Below are 17217 nucleotides of genomic sequence, written 5' to 3' on the forward strand. Positions count from 1 at the left end.
TGAACAGAATAGAGCCCCATAAAGGAAACCATACACATTTGTTTATTTTGGTCTTGACAAAGGATTCTACAAAACACAAGGGAAAAAAGGCTCACTTAAATAAGCAATTTAGGGAAAAGTGTAAGTTCACACGTAAAACAACAACAATAATAATAAATTCAACCCTACCTCCGAACATATACTAACACCAACTAAATATGGAGTAAATCTTTAAACATAGGGCAAAAATTAAAATAGAAACAAAACAAAACCAGAGAATATGTTAAAGTGATGGACATAAATAGACATTTCTCAGAACATGAAATCAGTTATCATTAGGGAGATAAATGCCACCTTACATTGTTACAATTGCAATTATGAAAAAGACAAAAGTGAGTGTTGGCAAGTATGTGGAGAAAATGGAATCCTTGCACATTGCAAATTAGTACATTCATTATGAAAATCAGTATGGAGTGTCCTCATAACACTAACAATAAAATTACCATATGAGCCAACAATCCATTTCTGAATATTTACCTGAAATATCTGAAATCTTCCAGGGATTGATAAGGTGAATAAGTAAGTACATTCCATGTTTATTGGAGTAATATTCCTTATTTGATCAGGGGACCAAACTAAGTGTCCATCAACAAATGATGGAGAAGCTGAATTGAGTAACTGAGAACTGCAAAATTCTGGAATAAATTAGATGATAGTGGAATATTTTTTCAAAGAGCTCATACTCCCTTCTGGCCTCACTAAGTTGAATGTCACAGCAAGGAATGAAAACAAAGCACTGGAGAATTTTTAAAAATGAAATAAAGTTAAACCGTGTTATTAGTTTAGCCAAGCACTGGTTGCTCATACTGTAATCCCACCTCCTCAGGAGGCTGTGATATGAGGATGTGGTTCAAATGATAGAGAAATAAGGATAGGCTTGAGTACAAAGCTAAATGAGAGCACTTTGGGCCCTGAGTTCAAGGCTCAGTACCAGCACAAAACCAAAAAAGGTGTTACTAATTTAAAGAGTCCCCAAAGATATGTACTTCAAAGAAGAAAGGGGGCGAGCAGTATAAAAATCTGTGGCTCAGAAATAAAGTCAGTTGGAAAAAATTAAAAGATCATCTGTAAGTAACCGATCTTTGGAGACATTTAAGAAGGTATTAAAATTGATGGTGGACTTAGTAGTGAACACATGGGAGTCAAATGCAAAAGAAAGAGATGGGTGAGCTGAGAAACCCTGAGGAGGAAAATAGCAGTGATAAATGAAGAGAGGGAGGTGGACTGGTTATTTGGTAATCCACAGAAGATGGCCATTTAAAAAACCTGTGCAAAATATGCAAAAGAAATTCTTGGCACCTGGCAATTAACAAGAATAATCACACAGCTGAACAGAATGCCATCCTTTTCAAGTTGATATCAAAGACAAACTATTTTTTAGGAAATTAGGGTTTGGGATTGGTTGGTTGGTTGGTTGGTTTGACTTTTTATGCCATGAAAATCTTCTTAATTATCACCAAAATTCAGTAGCAAACTCTTTAAAAGAAAAATCTTTTGATTTTCAATTAAGACTTATTTTCTAAGTGGCTTAGGCCTATAATCCTTAGCTACTCTGGAGGCTGATATATGAGGATCATGGTCCAAAGTCAAACAAGGCTTTAAAATTCCTGAGACTCTAATCTCCAATAACCAACAAAGAAAGCCAGGCTGGATGTATAGCTCAACTCATATAGTGCCAGCCTAAGCAGAAATGTAAAGCTATGAATTCATGTCTAAGTATTCACACCCAAAAAAGAAAGACATAGCATTCTACATATAATCTCAATTATAAGTTTTGCTGTGTGTGTGTGTGTGTGTGTGTGTGTGTGTGTGTGTGTGTGTGTGTGTGTGTGTGTGTATGAATGTGCTGTTTATTATTTTGGTTCTACGTTTTAAATCATTTTCTTTTCTACAGAGGCACATATCCTTTGACCAATAAAATCAGAAGAAATCATTCTATAGAAATATAGTTTATACTAGAAAGATAATTTATATTTCATTCTTTCATGGACCAACCCCAAACATGGTGTTCCTTCCAATTTTGACTTAAGAAAGGTGCAAAGGCAAATGTATGTTCATCAGATAAGGATCAAATAAACTCAGTAAAATAAAAAGTAGATTGTATTTGGTTTTGAATTTTCATAAGGTAATGTGGCCTGAGTGAGATGACTTAGTCAGATATCTTGGTTCCATTTCTGAAGAAATGAAATGAAAAGAATAAAATAAATAAAACTTTCCATTTGATAATGCTTTTAAAAATAAAACCTCCCTAAACTATCTCTTCTCAGTAATTTTAAGCAAAATGCTTATAAAGTAATTTTTCAATGAAGGCACAATTTGAAATAGAATCCAAATTGGTTGTCCTAGCATTTTAGAAGTAAATTATATTACTGTTGCACATATTCTTACATCAGATACGAATCAGATGCAAAAATGAATATCTATTAGCTATTTCATATTCAAAGTGGCGTAGTATATGCATATACACTAAGATGTGTAAAGTCTTATCTATATTTACCAATAACTGAGAGATGTTATTTCACTCTCCTCCCCATCTTTATCACACACAAAACAACCCCCAAACAAACAAAAATCAAACAAACAAAAAACAAACAACAACCCGTGACCTGTGCTCTACTGTTCTACTGCTTACCCTTGCAAAGCTTTCTCTCCAAACCAGTCTCCTTTCCCTAAAGTTCGAAGAAAGATGGGGTCTTCGCTTGGGGAGTCTTCTCGGGTGACATTAACCTACAAAAAGAAACAATGGAAGCCTAAAACCACCATATGCCAGAATGAGCAAGAAAACACCAAGCAATAAAACTAATTCCATTTATTACTTTTTATAGCATGTTTAGTAAATTGCCACTAGAAGTCTCAAAGAATCATTCCAATAAAATCACAATAACTTGCTCTAAGTATTTTCTATTTTTCCAAGTTGTATTTTTTGTAAAAGAAAAGAAAAACAGAAAAAAGAAAAGAAAGGAAAAAACAAACAGTGGATGGTTAGGAAATCTAAATGCTACATATTCCTAACTCCACCCCTATTTTCACTACTTGCTATGGGGCAATCACTACCATGAATTTAGTTAGTAATCTAACATTCTTCTCTTTTATGTGTTAATATAGATGTGTTTTAAAACTATATAAGTAATACAAGTAGTATCTATTACTTTTCAATTTTTTTCATCTCATTTTGTTTTAATATATTTGGATTAGATACAAATCTAGTACATTAATTTTATACTAATCTCACTGTATTATACTATATAAATGTATTTACTTATCCATTCCTTATAAATTGACATGTATATTATGTCCATTTTTTCTCATGCCATAAATATCTTTTCTGTATCTCCACATGCACAACCTAATTTCTCTAGGATATTGTTCTCTTTTCTCAGATGAATTAATTACTCAAAGGCCTATTTCATATTCCAGAACATTTCAACTTTTCTGCAAACTCTCCTACTATATATCTTATCCTTATGGTCAGCAGGATTCAACAGGATTTCTGGTATTTCCTCAGCATTCGCTATGATTTATAATAAAAACTCAAAAACTGGCATTTTTTAACCAACACCTGCATAACTACAAGATATCTTAGTACAGGTAGGTTTGTAACGTGATAACAGGAGTCCTTGTCCATAGGAAGGAGGTGGTGCATTCTTGTTGCATGAATTAAAGCAAATAGAGTAAGTTGTACTTTTGTGCTAATTCACTTTTGCCTCAAGCTCTACTAATATGCATATTACTGTTGGTGTATCATCCATTTAATTATTTAAATAATTAAAATTCACCTATCTGGAAAATGTAATGAAGTAGAAAAACTAATTTCTTGAGACAATGCCAGACACTTAAACACATTTAAAACACTATGTTTCAGGTTTCTGAACCTGAGAAATTGGAAGTCAACAACCAGAATTCTTATAATTATTGAGAAGATGCAAGGTGCAAGGAATTCAATTATTATTCTCCACTGATCCATTTGATTACTCCCATACACAGTACCTCAAACCATGGAAATTTAGTTTGTAACATTCTTAGTTACCACTAAGGTATAGTCTCTATGAAGAGACTAATTTGCATGTAGATGAGGCTTTTATATATGTAGAAACTTCAAGGGAGAGTCTTATTTTGCTGGGAGTCTTATGTTGCTTTTTTTGATTATTATTATTTTTCCTATGAATATCCTTGTACATGTTTCCTGATAAGTTTAGGTATCAGAAGGGTCAATACTTGTAAATAAAGGATGAGGTTGTTAAGTATATGTATCTTCAGTTTTCTGGATGCTGATGTCTCTTGGCACAAATGTATATTTGTACCATTGATGAATGAAAGCTTGTGTTATCCTGTATGCTTATTGCATTTGATATAGATACCTATGTATATTCATCTATCTTTCTTCTATCTATCTAGTTAGTTATCTATATGTGATTTTGATCTTTTTTTTCCAGGAACATAGGTAGTAGAAGATATTCCTTGAATATTAATGGTAGAGCAACATTTTCCCATATTAATTGTTGAGCTACTATGTTTCCTTATGGTGATGTGTCTGATAGTCCTTGTGCTTTATTTTTCTATTGGATTATCTTTATTTTTGTTATTGTTGATTCCTTAGAGTATGGATTATCTTCTTACTATCTTTATGATGGTAAATTTATAGCCTTTAGCAATTATGAGTAGAAATGCTACAAACATTGATGCAGCTTGTATGTGAATTGTATTTTTATTCCTCTATAATAAATACCATAAAAATATTGCTTAGTAGTTAATATTTCATTCTCTCCATCTTCCCAGATAAGATTTTATGAATTTTGTGAAGTCTAATGTCCATTTTTTGCTTTTTTGAATATGTTTTAGGAAACGTGGAGGAGAATTTAACTTAACCTCAGATTATAAAGATATTTTTTTCTAAACATTTTATAGTTTTATGTCTTACCGTTAAATATATTATTAGTTTTTATTTAATTTTCATGGAAGATAGGAAGTTTAGGTCGTTATCTACGGCTTAACATTTGTTCTAACACTATTTATTGGTAAGACTTTCCTTCATTGTTGGCTTATTAAAAAAATATGTTGTGGGGCTTGAATTCAGGGCTTGTTTGCTATCCCAGAACTTTTTCACTCAAGGCTAGTGCACAGCTCACTTCCATTTTTTCTGGTGGTTAGTTGGTGGTAAGTGTCTCCTGGATTTTCCAGTCCTGGCTGGTTTCAAGCTATGATTCTCAGTTCTCAGCTTTCTGATTACAGGCCTGAGACACCAGTGACTGGCTAAAGGTTTATTCTTTTTTGTTTCTCTTTTGTCCAAGACTAGGACTTGAACTAGGTATCTGATGCTTATTACTCATTGGCAGACACCCTACCACCTGAGCCATGCCTCTAACACCATTGCTTTTATTTATTGTTTGCAGTCTGCATGTCTTAACTGTAAGGTATACTGTAGATTCTATCTGAGAATGCCAATTATACATGGATGTTGCATTTATCAAATGCTTTCATTGTATTGACATGATAATGTGATTTTTCTCTTTTAAGACTGCTAATATAAATTATGTTGAATGATTCAATTTTTTAACTTTAAATTTTTCCATTGTGGTTCTTTTTTAAAAAAATATTTTATTGTAAAAATGCTGTACAGAGGGCTTACAGTTAGTTACATGACTAAAGTAATGAGTACATTTCTTGTGGAGCCCTGTTATCCCCTCCTTTGTTTTTTTTCCCTTCCCTCCCCCATCACCCCACTCCCCCTCTGAAGTTGTAAAGTTCATTTCCAAAATAGTGTCTTGTGAGTCTCATTGTTGCAATGGGTCACCCTGTGTCTTTTTTTCAGCATTTTATTATTCCCCTTCCCCTACCCAAATTAGATAAATGTATATACAAGATGCAAGGTACCAAAATCAAATACAGTGACAACAGGGATATACCATAGGAGGAAGAACATATAAAAGAAACATTTTTTGATAATCAAATTATAGTAAAAATTTCATTCATTTGACTACTTTCAATAAGAAATCTAATATTTGTCTTAATTAAAATTAGCTATTTTTTTGTCAGTTGTGGGGCTTGAACTCTAGGTCTGAGCACTGTTCCTGTGCTCTTTAGTTCAAGGCTAGCACTCTACCACTTGAGCCACAGTGCCACTTCTGGTTTTCTAGTGGTTTATTGGAGATGAGAGTCTTAGGAACTTTTCTGCCAAGCTGAGATCCTGAGTACTTAGGATTATAAGTATGAGCCATCGACGCCCAGCGTAATTTTAATTTATATAGCAAATGAGATTAATGATGATTATATTAGTTTCTATATATAACAGAACAACTTTATTAGCAAAGAAAAATTACTGGACTAAACTTTTTAAAATTTTAATAATGTATCTGCTTATATTAAAAACAAAAGTTACTAAAATATCTTATTTACTTTTTCATTTCTATATAATAAATCCTTTTGTTGATTCACAATAATTGGCATGTCTATGACCACAATGGTGATAATATGCACACATCATTTTTTACCTAAAAATGGTTATTTCTTATGTTTCATTGTTATCTTTACCTAGCATGTGTAGGCATGTGTACTAACTAAACTTCCAAAACAGAAGACTTGCCATATTCAAAACCACTTACCATTGTGTTAGGCCAATATGATTAATGACCATATTTAAAAACTTAATTAATTCTAATGAGCAATACATATGATTTTAAATAGTGTGCAACAGACAAAAAACATTTAACCACAGTTCCTTCTAATGTGAACATGCAAAGTACACTGACATATAGAACCAAAGAAAAAGTCAGTTGTATTGGAATGATTATCAGATTACTGAAATTTTCTTTACTAACCTTGTTCAGTTTTTGATTCAATTTATTTAGGAAGACAAATGTTTTTTGATGCAACATCACTTTGGGGATAGTTGTAGAATTCTTTGGTGTTTCTCTTCATTGTGGAAGGAGGGAGCCATGTCCAGGTAACTGGAATGGTCTCACAAAATAAGACAGAACTAAACGGGCATGAGTGGCTCATGTCTGTAATCCTACCTACTCAGCAGTCTGAGAGCTGAGGGTCATAGTTTAAAACCAGCCTGGCTAGACAAACTGAGAGACCCTTATCAACAAATAAAACTGGAAGTGGAGATCTGGCTCAAATCCACATGTTGGAAAATCTGAGCCAGAGCGTGAGGCTCAGTGGCACAAGAGAACTAACTCAGCTTCCACTTAAAGCAACAGCAGCAGATACTATACACATCACTGTCACATAGTCCTTTCTTAAAGTTGTAATAGTTCACTTTGTGCAGGCTTAGTGGGGGAAAACAAGTATTTCACTGTTTACATCATAGTGTTTCTCTGTGTGGAAGTGTTTAATGGGAAAATACTAGTTATTTTACACTTAAGTAAATGGATCTGGACAAAAGGAAATCCACATGTAACTTTGCATGCTGTATTTTGTGACTCCTATGGCAGCATTTCATCAGACTATTTTCATCCACCTTATAAATTTAATAAATGAATACATAAAAAAGGTTTATACTAGTATATCTAACACCTGCAATTTTAGAAAATTCCAATTCCATAACTGCTGTTTGCTGACCTTAACTTAAAACTTAACCTTTAGTTTACCTAATTAATCTTTAACTTAAGCTTCATGTTCCTATCCCATACAACTGGAGTTGAAATATGCTCATCTGCTTATGTAGTCATTTTGATGCATTAGTATTGGAATTCACATAATAATATATGAACTAATATAACTAGGAATCATAGCAAGGAATATGTGAGATCTGAGAAGCTAGGGGAAAATCTATGCTAGGCTATCTCTTTCTCTCTTTCTCTCTCTCTCTCTCCACACACACACACACACACACACACACACACACACACACACACACACACACACACACACACACACACACACACCCTGTGTTTTCAGAGACAGTCTAATACATCTCTATTATTCCTTTCCTAGAACTCCAATATATTGCTCTAAAGTATTATCAATTGGCTAGTTCCTGTGTCACTTCCATGCTCTTTATATACATATATATTGCAAAACTCAAAAAGCACCTCTGGTGCACCTGTTTCTTGTAACTATTAATTCCATTAGACTATGCTGGAAATTTGCAATAATAAAGTGGTCACAAAAGCCTTTGCAGAGTCATCTCAGTGGGCAATCACACGATTACAATATAGCAAAGAATCAGCAATGCTGTAAAGCAAAAACTAAGTTTTTCTTCTGACCAATCAGTGTAGCTCTATGAAGATTTTCAGTTCCACTGATTCTTTAGTCAATGTTAATCAATAAAAACTTAAATCTACAGCACAACATATAAACAGTTCCCTAGCTTCTAGCACTGCAAAATACAGAATGTAATTTTATCCCAAATTGTGTTCAAACATGTCATTTCAATAAGCAGGATAAAACTACAATTTTTCATCATTATAGTATGACATGTCATTGATGTAAGCATTGACATGCATATTCTCAATTTGAAATTAGTTCACAAAATAATCTAATATTAAGTCCAATAATACTTGTGATCTTTTACTTGTCCTGTTTACTGTGGCACTGTACATCATTCTATATAAACTATATGTTGCCACAATCACTTATTTAATTAGATTGCAAAATAAATTTACTTAATTTCTAGATGCATCAACTCTTCTTAAGAAAATGAAATAGGGACTGGGAAGGTGGCTCAGTGGTAGAGTGCCTGCCTTGCATGCATGAGAACCTGAGTTCAATTCCTCAAAACCACAAAAGCAGAAAAAGCCAGAAGTGGCGGTGTAGCTCAAGTGGTAGAGTGCTAGCCTTGAGCTGAAGAGCTGAGGGACAGTGCCCAGGCCCAGAGTTCAAGCTCCATAACCAGCAAAAAAAAAAAAAGAGAAAGAAAGAAAGAAAGAAAAGAAAGAAAGAAAGGAAGAAAGAAAGAAAGAAAGAAAGAAAGAAAGAAAGAAAGAAAGAAAGAAAGGAGAAATATATAATTACCTCTACCTGCATTTCTCTTTTTCAACACATAATACATAGGGTAGAAATACTTTCTACAAATAACAAGATAAACATAAAAGTAATAGTACAATAACAAATGAGAAAATAAAAGAATTTGGAGTATTTATAATACTATTGTATTTGAGCATTGATCTAGACATGATGTTTTCCAATTTACTTTCTTAGTTTTTAAGAAAAAAAACTATAGCAGACTCACATTTTTAAACTAAAATAATATTAAAGAGAAAACATCATTTTTCATTAAAAACCAGTTTCCTCTATTTTAATCCCTCTTCTTATACTCAGCCATTTTCAGTAGCTTCTTATTATTCTCTTGATATTCTTTATAGTGCCCTAATACAACCTGAACATATTGATATTGGAATATTAAGAAGTTTGTCTAAAGGAGACTCGAATGTTTCACAGCAAATTCAAATTTAGCGAACATGATTTTTAACCCCAGGTGCCTCATTAGAGTGACATTAATACAGTTAAAGACTGAATTGATTTTTAAAGCACCCCCAGTATTTTTTAGCAAATAGCTGTAATGACGGAGAATTTTTGTGCATGCACACTTAGAGCATCATCTAGTACCATGATTATTAGTATCAGCCTGCTTCCTAGTTTTCAACGTTTCACTCTTCCTTACTTCTATGTCAATTTTTGGAAGATAAATTCATAAATATGAATATGATAAATTCATAAATATGAGGATGGAAGAAGTTATATAGCAAAAGATTGAGCATGTGTATTTCTGTGCTAACTTACTGTTCCTTTGCTGATGATGAAGAAGGTGTCCCCCCTTGCACCTTGCCTGATGATATACTCTCCATTTTCATAATGGGTCTGAAAAACAGGAACAGAAATAGAAAATATTTTAGCAAAAGAGTGATCAACCAAACAGCTGAACTTCTTCAAATATGCATCATGATGGAATTTAACTCAAGCTTAGAATCCATCATGATGTAAGAATGAATAATAGCCAATAAGTATAGTAATTACACAGATATCACATCTCTACTGTTCATTTGGTAAGTTTTGTGAGTGCCATTTTCCAGAGTGATTATCTTCATGTCTTTAAGTTCATCCATTTCAATTGTTCGATGAAAAATTGCTTTCTCCTATCTACCAAGCATGAAACAAAATAGCAGTGCAGCTAATTAAACTGATATTTCTGTATTACTTTTTTTGTCATTCTCTTCTGGTTGAGTAGCATCATCATGGTAGATTTTTTTTCTGAGAAATTATTGGAACATCTAAAGACCCTCAACTCTAGGTTGGCCTTCGGTGTGGGTTAGATGGCCCCTGATACTTTTAAAAGCACCACATTATGCCTTAATGACCTGACGAGCCGTTGAGAATGTCTTAATTTTACGAGTTGAATTCTGGTCCAGCATCTGTCCAGCAAAAACCACAAAATGAAGAGCAAGGGAAAGCTGCAAGAGGATTATGACACTGAGACAGTATTCTGACCTGGATATTATCACTAAGACCAATCCCAGGGTGAAGATTACTCCAAATGCAATTTCCATAAGTAGAGGTGTATTGCTGAGTCAGAAAGTACAACAGAAAAATGAGCCAGTGCCATCTGGACCTTCCCCTCTCTATAGCTCAGCAGGGTCATCATGTCTTGGGAAAGAAAACAATGCTGAGCAAACAGGTTTCATGGTATACATGTAATATCCATTAGGTTGATGTCTGCTGCCTTAACACTTTAGATTATGGCTCTTAAAAACTACAGTTTATTCATCCTTGATATAGAAAATGCTATTATTTTTGTTTCTAGAATGCTAACATATTACCTAATGTATCACTTGTTTTTTTTCACTCAAAAGTAGTTCATTTTCCTAGCAACAAGTTTTCTTTATATATTTTTCATTGTAAAAATACTGTACAGAGGGGTTACAGTTACATGAGTAAGGTAATGAGTCCATTTCCTATTGAGCATTGTTACCCCCTCCTTTGTTTTTCCCCTACCATCCCTTCCCTCCCCACATCCCCAACTCCTCTCCCCCGCCCAAGTTGTAAAGTTTGTTTTCAACATAGTGTCTTGTACATTTCATTGTTACAATGGGTCAACCTGTATCCTTATTTCAGCATTTTGTTATTTATCTTCTCCTCCCTGAATTATAAAAATGTATATACAAGATGCAGGGCACCAACATCAAATACAGTTTAGACAGTGGTTATACCATGGGAGAAGAACATACAAAAGAAACAAAAAAAAAATCACATAGTACATTGTAAATATTTTAAAAACAACAGCAAGAAAGAAAAAAACCACTTTTGTCCCTATCTTGGGTTCATTTCGCTTAACATCATCTTAAATGGTCATATGTACATAGCTTTTGAACTAACAAAGTCTTCAACCTTCTAATCTCAATGCCAAGATGGTATACACAATCTGATATGTGCCATTCAATACTATTTACATTTTAAGTACACATTTATAAATACCTACAAATTATGTATTTCTATACAAATACTCATTTCTCAATAAAAGTAGAATCATAGATTCTATATTATTCCATTGGTCTGTTCCATCTAACAAGCATATCCATGTTCAATGTTTACATATTGATGAATTAAAATGGAAGCATCTTTACAACAAGTAGATTCGATAAATGAAATGGTCACAGTCAACTTTCATATATTCATTTCACACATCCAAAAACTCTGAAGTTCTCTAAGTAAGAGCTTTCCTATAGGCACAGATCATACAAAAATGAATTATATAAAATCTCCTTATAGCACATTTATTGATGTTCTTCCTTTGATGGTGTAAATATTTTATAGCTCCATTGTCACATGTAGTAGTTGCTTGCTACTTGGGGCTACTGAGCACTTAAGATATTTCTTAATATATTTAATTTTAATTAATGTAAGTTACATAGTCACAGGTAGTTTAGAGTTCCAGAATTTAGACAATACAATCAGTAGTTAGACATGATCAGCAAGGAGTTACAGTTTAGTAGTTGGGCCAAGGATAAAAATCCTATTTCCCCTTGTTGATGTTTTTTCTTGCATAAATGCAACACTCAGATGTCTCTCTTTCCCTTTCTTCACTTGCACCAGAGGAGATGGCATGACTAAATAATTGATGTATGAGAAAGTAATTAGCTATATCTGCTCATCTTGGCTTCTTATCTCTTCACTGTGGGAGGGAATCCCATGGAAGGACTGCATTGTCTGCTCATTGTCTGCTGCTTTTCTGGATGCTCTTCTCCCCAGCTAGTAAGGCCTGATAAGATGGGTAACTCTGTCCCATTAAATGACCCAGTTGGGACATATACTTTATTCTCATACTAAGCTACATCCTCTGACTCAGACTTTATTAGTAATAATGTTCATGTGTTTGCTTCATCTAGTCTTGACTTCTTTTTCTTTTCTTTTCTTTTTTTTTTCTGTAAGTCATGGGGCTTGAACTCTGGGCCTGGGCACTATCCTTCAGCTCTTCAGCTCAAGGCTAGCACTCTACCACTTGAGCCACAGCACCGCTTCTGGTTTTCTGAGTGGTTTATTGGAGATAAGAATTTCACAGCTTTTCCTGCCTGGGCTAGCTTTGAACCCTGATCCTCAGATCTCAGCCTCCTGAGTAGCTAGGATTACAGGCCTGAGCCACCGACACCCAGCTCCTTTATTTCATCTTATTTCTCACTTTCCTCCTGATCCAAGACTGCTCTAAAACTTCAAAATATTCCAGAATACATAGTGCTATAATATAGGTAATTTTTGAAGAACACAGTCTTGAGAACACTTGACTCTTTCCAAGTTATCTATGGAGGATCTTTGAGCCTCCCATTGAGAAATAAGAAAGAGATTGTGGGGGCATATGTAATTTATAATATCACATTATATTAGTGGATATAGAATTCCTTCTGTAAAATGAAAATATACACCTTGAGATGTGGAGAATTCTTAGCTCCTCCAAGACCATTTCCCTCATTTATTGCATTTCAGAAATATCTCCATGTCTATGGGTTAGTTGTTTTCTTTTAAAAGCAAAAGATCATTTGTAGTATATTAAAAGATATGACCATGAGGGTTTCCTAACCCCAAAAGTATTGGCATTGTGATCATTCTTTCTGTAGGGAGTTTTACTCTATATCCTGTACTGACATAGTCTTTAATAACAACCTTGGACTCTGCCCACTTGGTACCAGTAGTACCCCAAAATCCCAGTTGTGAATACCCAGCGTGTCTCCAGACATTGCTAATTACCTAGCTGGGAGCAAGTCTTCCCTCAGTTAAGAGCAAGTCTTGTAATGATTTCATATTTCTAATCCCTCCATTTCAAAGAGTTGAGTTAGGCAGAAATACTCAAACAGAGCTCAGTTAATTCAGAGAATTTATCTAATAACCTTACTGCCATGTGAATGAGTTTCTTCACTCAGTATTCATAATCATCCTATCAGTTTAATTCATGTACCCAGGCATGCACTGAAACATGTTTTCATCCTGCATAAGCTCATAAAACCCAAGTGTCCAGAGAAGAGCCTGTGGGACAGTGGCCAAAGGCAAGCTAAGAATGGAAAGGGTAAGACTGTAAGAGTTGTAACACCAGGGCTATAATGACTATGATAATCTGAAATGTTCAGTTGCACCTGAGGGGGAGCATGCTGATTCTTGGAGTTTCTCTAATTATTTTAATCAAACACCAGCAATTTCATCTTTTTTTTTTTGGCAATCACTTTTGCAGCTCCACCATTTTCTTATTTCAAATTAAATCACAGAGGTGTACAGAACTTCGGAGAATAAACCTTAGCAAACTAGGCATCTCTTTTAAAAGCCTCCAATATTTATTGGGATGGTTCTCCACCATGGCATACGAGGTTGTACGCCACAGTTTCCAGTCTCTTCTTACTTTCTCCATTTTGTCCTGTCCAACTCACTCTCCCAGGTCACCAGATCTCAACCACACCACCACCAGGCATACATACTCTGAAGGACAAATATAACCACCACTTTCAGAAGGCTTTAGGCCCTTGCAAAAGGCAGCCTACCCAAGGACTAGAATTCAGCTAGTTCAACACATTCATATCATCTTCAGTCATGTACACTTAAGTAACCCTACATGAGCACATGCGCAGTCTGGTATGGCCATCCCTGGCCAGATAATCCTTTTGTCTATTGTAGTATAAAGAGGCACCATTGCTGGACGAGGCAGGTGAGGAATTATGGAGTTATGCATTGTGCAGCTGCTGCTGGGAAAGAGAATGCAAACCTGCGAACAAAACGAAGCCAATATTTCTGTGCAGTCTGTGAGTTTATTCTGGGATGGGACAGTCAACAATATGGTCTCGATGCTGCTGTTACTACTAACTATAAGTCTATGAACAGGAGAGCTTGTGAAGAAAAGCATAACCATCCTTTCCTATCATGCCTCAAATCTTTCTCTGGCCTGCCAGAATTGGAGAATCTGAAAATTTACAATACACACTCCCATTGTCACACCCCTCACACTTTTCCAAGTAACCTGGCTACCTGAAGTCTTCCTGATACATAATTTGACAGTACTAACTGGCTCTCATTCATTGCCTTTTTCTCTGCTTGTAGCTATTTACTTCCGCTTATTTCCCCCACCAGATTTTAAGTCCTATGAAGCAAACATATTTGTCTGGTTCTGTTCCTTGTATCCCTATTACCAAATATATTCTCTGGAATAGAGGCTCAACAATTAATCGCGTTAATAAAACAGTCTTCATCAATCCACATCATTAGCATTGACTGTAGTCAGCCCATTGAAAAGGTTTCTACATCTAATATATGTGCAAGACACAATTTTCATCCCTCATTTCCACTGTTATTTCCCTATTCTAAGACAAAAATCATATACTCTACTTTTGAAATGTCCTCTTATTTGGTGTCCCTGTCTCTGACCCACCCATTTTTCTGTCTGAAACCAATATGACTTTTCAAATAAGAAATAAACTAGAATCACTTGATGGGCTAAACTATTTGAATGATTTATTGCCACATTAACACCATAAATGACTTCATGTAGTGCGATCCACCCCTTACTTAAGTGTCCATCCTAGCCCTTGTCCTTCCTTCCAACCTTGTCTTTCTTTTGGAGCTTTGTATTGCCAGGCCAGCCCCTTCCTTAGAATATTGGTTTCAACCGATCCTTTGGTTACAACACTCATCTTCAAGATCTTTGGTATCTTGTTCCCTTTACTGGAACACCAAAAAGGTTTGTCCTTACTACATGAACCACAACACTTTCATCTGCCTGATGCAGCTATGAGGACCTTGTCTCTTCTGAAGGACCCTTTTGTTTTGGGATTCCTGGGACAGTACAAAATACTAGGCAAGTCTGGGCCCCAAACTGACCAGTTATGTGTGGGTAGATCCTGATGACACAAAGTTAGATTTTGCCATAAGGGATCTGGAGTTGATTCTTACAAATTCCAAAGCTTCTGAAATCGGTAAGTGTGAAAGTCCCCAGGGAGAGAAGTACCTTAATTTAGACAATAAATATATGACTAGCATGTGGAGGTAATAAACCAGTTAGCTGAATGAGAGACAGAGAGTTTTATGGTAGTGTCTTGGGCAGCATGGATTGACAAAAGGATAAATATTACCTGCCATTGGCCCAAGTGTAGCTTCCTAATGGGATTGTCCCCATGAATAGGACATATTGACGGTTTTGCATTCTTGCAGGATTAAAGGAAAACTATAACTCCAGCTGTTACTGTGACCCTTCTTCATTTCAGCTCATTAAACATGCCATGAACTCTTCTCAGCAGGCTACAGTGTGTTGTACTTTTTAGTGGAATAGGAAACATTGAGTGAATCACTTCAGTTATAAACTATCAGAGTTTTATGTGAATACTTATGCGGTTCTAGACCCCACTGTTAAATCTATTATATCTTACTGTACAAACTCTACTTTGATTTTTATAAAGAAACAGAATAGTACTTTTCTTTCTTCACAAAAGTTACACTTTCAGAATAGTGTAGTAGCTTAATTTGTAAATCAAATCATTTTTTACCACTAGAAAACATTTGTACTATTTTTCTTTTCAGTTTTGAATAACTTCACTTTTGAAATGGTATGCTCAGGTTGAAAACACTAACCTTTCTCTTAAAGGGCATACAATCTCCACCTAAGCAAATGATACCACATCCTGGCTAATTCTTTCTTTCTTAACTGACTCTCTGGTTTAATCCTTTTTACTCACCATCTTGTCTCTCCTGAGTTCTGACAAAACAAAGTGATGTGTGTTTATATTTTGTGAATCCAAATACTGAGTCTCTGACTAACATCTAAAATGCCAAATGGTAGATATGTATTCACAGTGTGCACACATTTTGTGCTTTCCTAAATCCCAAACTTTCTTGTACTCTTTGGTGGCAAGATCACATCATTATCCTTTAAGGCTTTTGAACACCTTCAGCATTTATGACTCAGAGACAGCTGTTGGGCCAGCAGTGGTTATCTGAACTAACTGAATCCTTACTCTGAATATCATACAAAAGAGGAGGAAAATCTAAGCTGAAATTCCACAAATGCTTGGATATTGTATTGTAGTTAATTGAGCTCTTCAGTGACATATTTTCCAAAAGGATTTTCAAGCTCCTGTTTTGCATTCAGAAATTGTGAACATTTTCATAGAGCATAATGATTCAGAGAGATATCAAGTCAGGCCCACAAAATGCTGAAAAGAAACTCTCTAAAAGGAACAGTTCCTTTTAGCCCAATTCATTTCACAACAGATTAAGACTGTTTGGAGCATAGACATGCAGGCATTCTCATCCGGTGTAATTAAACTATAACTCAAATTTAACAATTTGATCTATAAAGGCAATTACCTTTGGCAGTACTTGGAAATTGTTTGCCTTGACAGATTATGAGACATGTCACTGAGAAACAACACAATTTAGTATTTCAGAGCCACCATCTGAAGTATAAATATGCCTTGAAGTTACCAAAATAAATACAGTACACAAAAAGAAAAAGAAAAGAAGAAAGATTAATCAGAGTTTCTCATGAACACTATCATAGAAACAATGAAACCAGTCAAAAGTATTATGACTCACCCAATACTTTACTTTGTTCTTTTCCCCTTTAAGAAAGTGATATTTAGTGTAAAGGTCTTTTTCAGGCACTGAGAACAATGGAGAGAGCATAGAGGATTTGCACTGAATGTTGTGGAGGGAGGGGTGTGAAGGTGCTTTACAGGATTTGCACAGTGAGAGTATTTGGTTTCTGTATAGGCT

The 17217-nt window shown here is 34.9% G+C and overlaps 1 protein-coding gene across 3 annotated transcripts in view; it reads right to left on the reverse strand.

The window, feature by feature from the left end:
* Prkg1 (protein kinase cGMP-dependent 1) overlaps positions 1-17217 on the reverse strand; it is a 1047684-nt gene that overhangs the window by 181475 nt on the left and 848992 nt on the right. For all 3 annotated transcript variants that reach the window (XM_070021099.1, XM_070021098.1, XM_070021100.1), the window contains 2 exons: positions 9763-9840; positions 2672-2766 (listed from right to left, as the gene is read on the reverse strand). In XM_070021099.1, the coding sequence (XP_069877200.1) occupies positions 2672-2766; positions 9763-9840 (173 nt within the window). The remainder of the gene's footprint in view (positions 1-2671; positions 2767-9762; positions 9841-17217) is intronic.

The sequence above is a fragment of the Dipodomys merriami genome, unplaced genomic scaffold (genome assembly GCF_024711535.1).
Source record: "Dipodomys merriami isolate MVZ:Mamm:240054 unplaced genomic scaffold, mDipMer1.0.p SCAF_14, whole genome shotgun sequence".
Lineage (NCBI taxonomy): Eukaryota > Metazoa > Chordata > Mammalia > Rodentia > Heteromyidae > Dipodomys > Dipodomys merriami.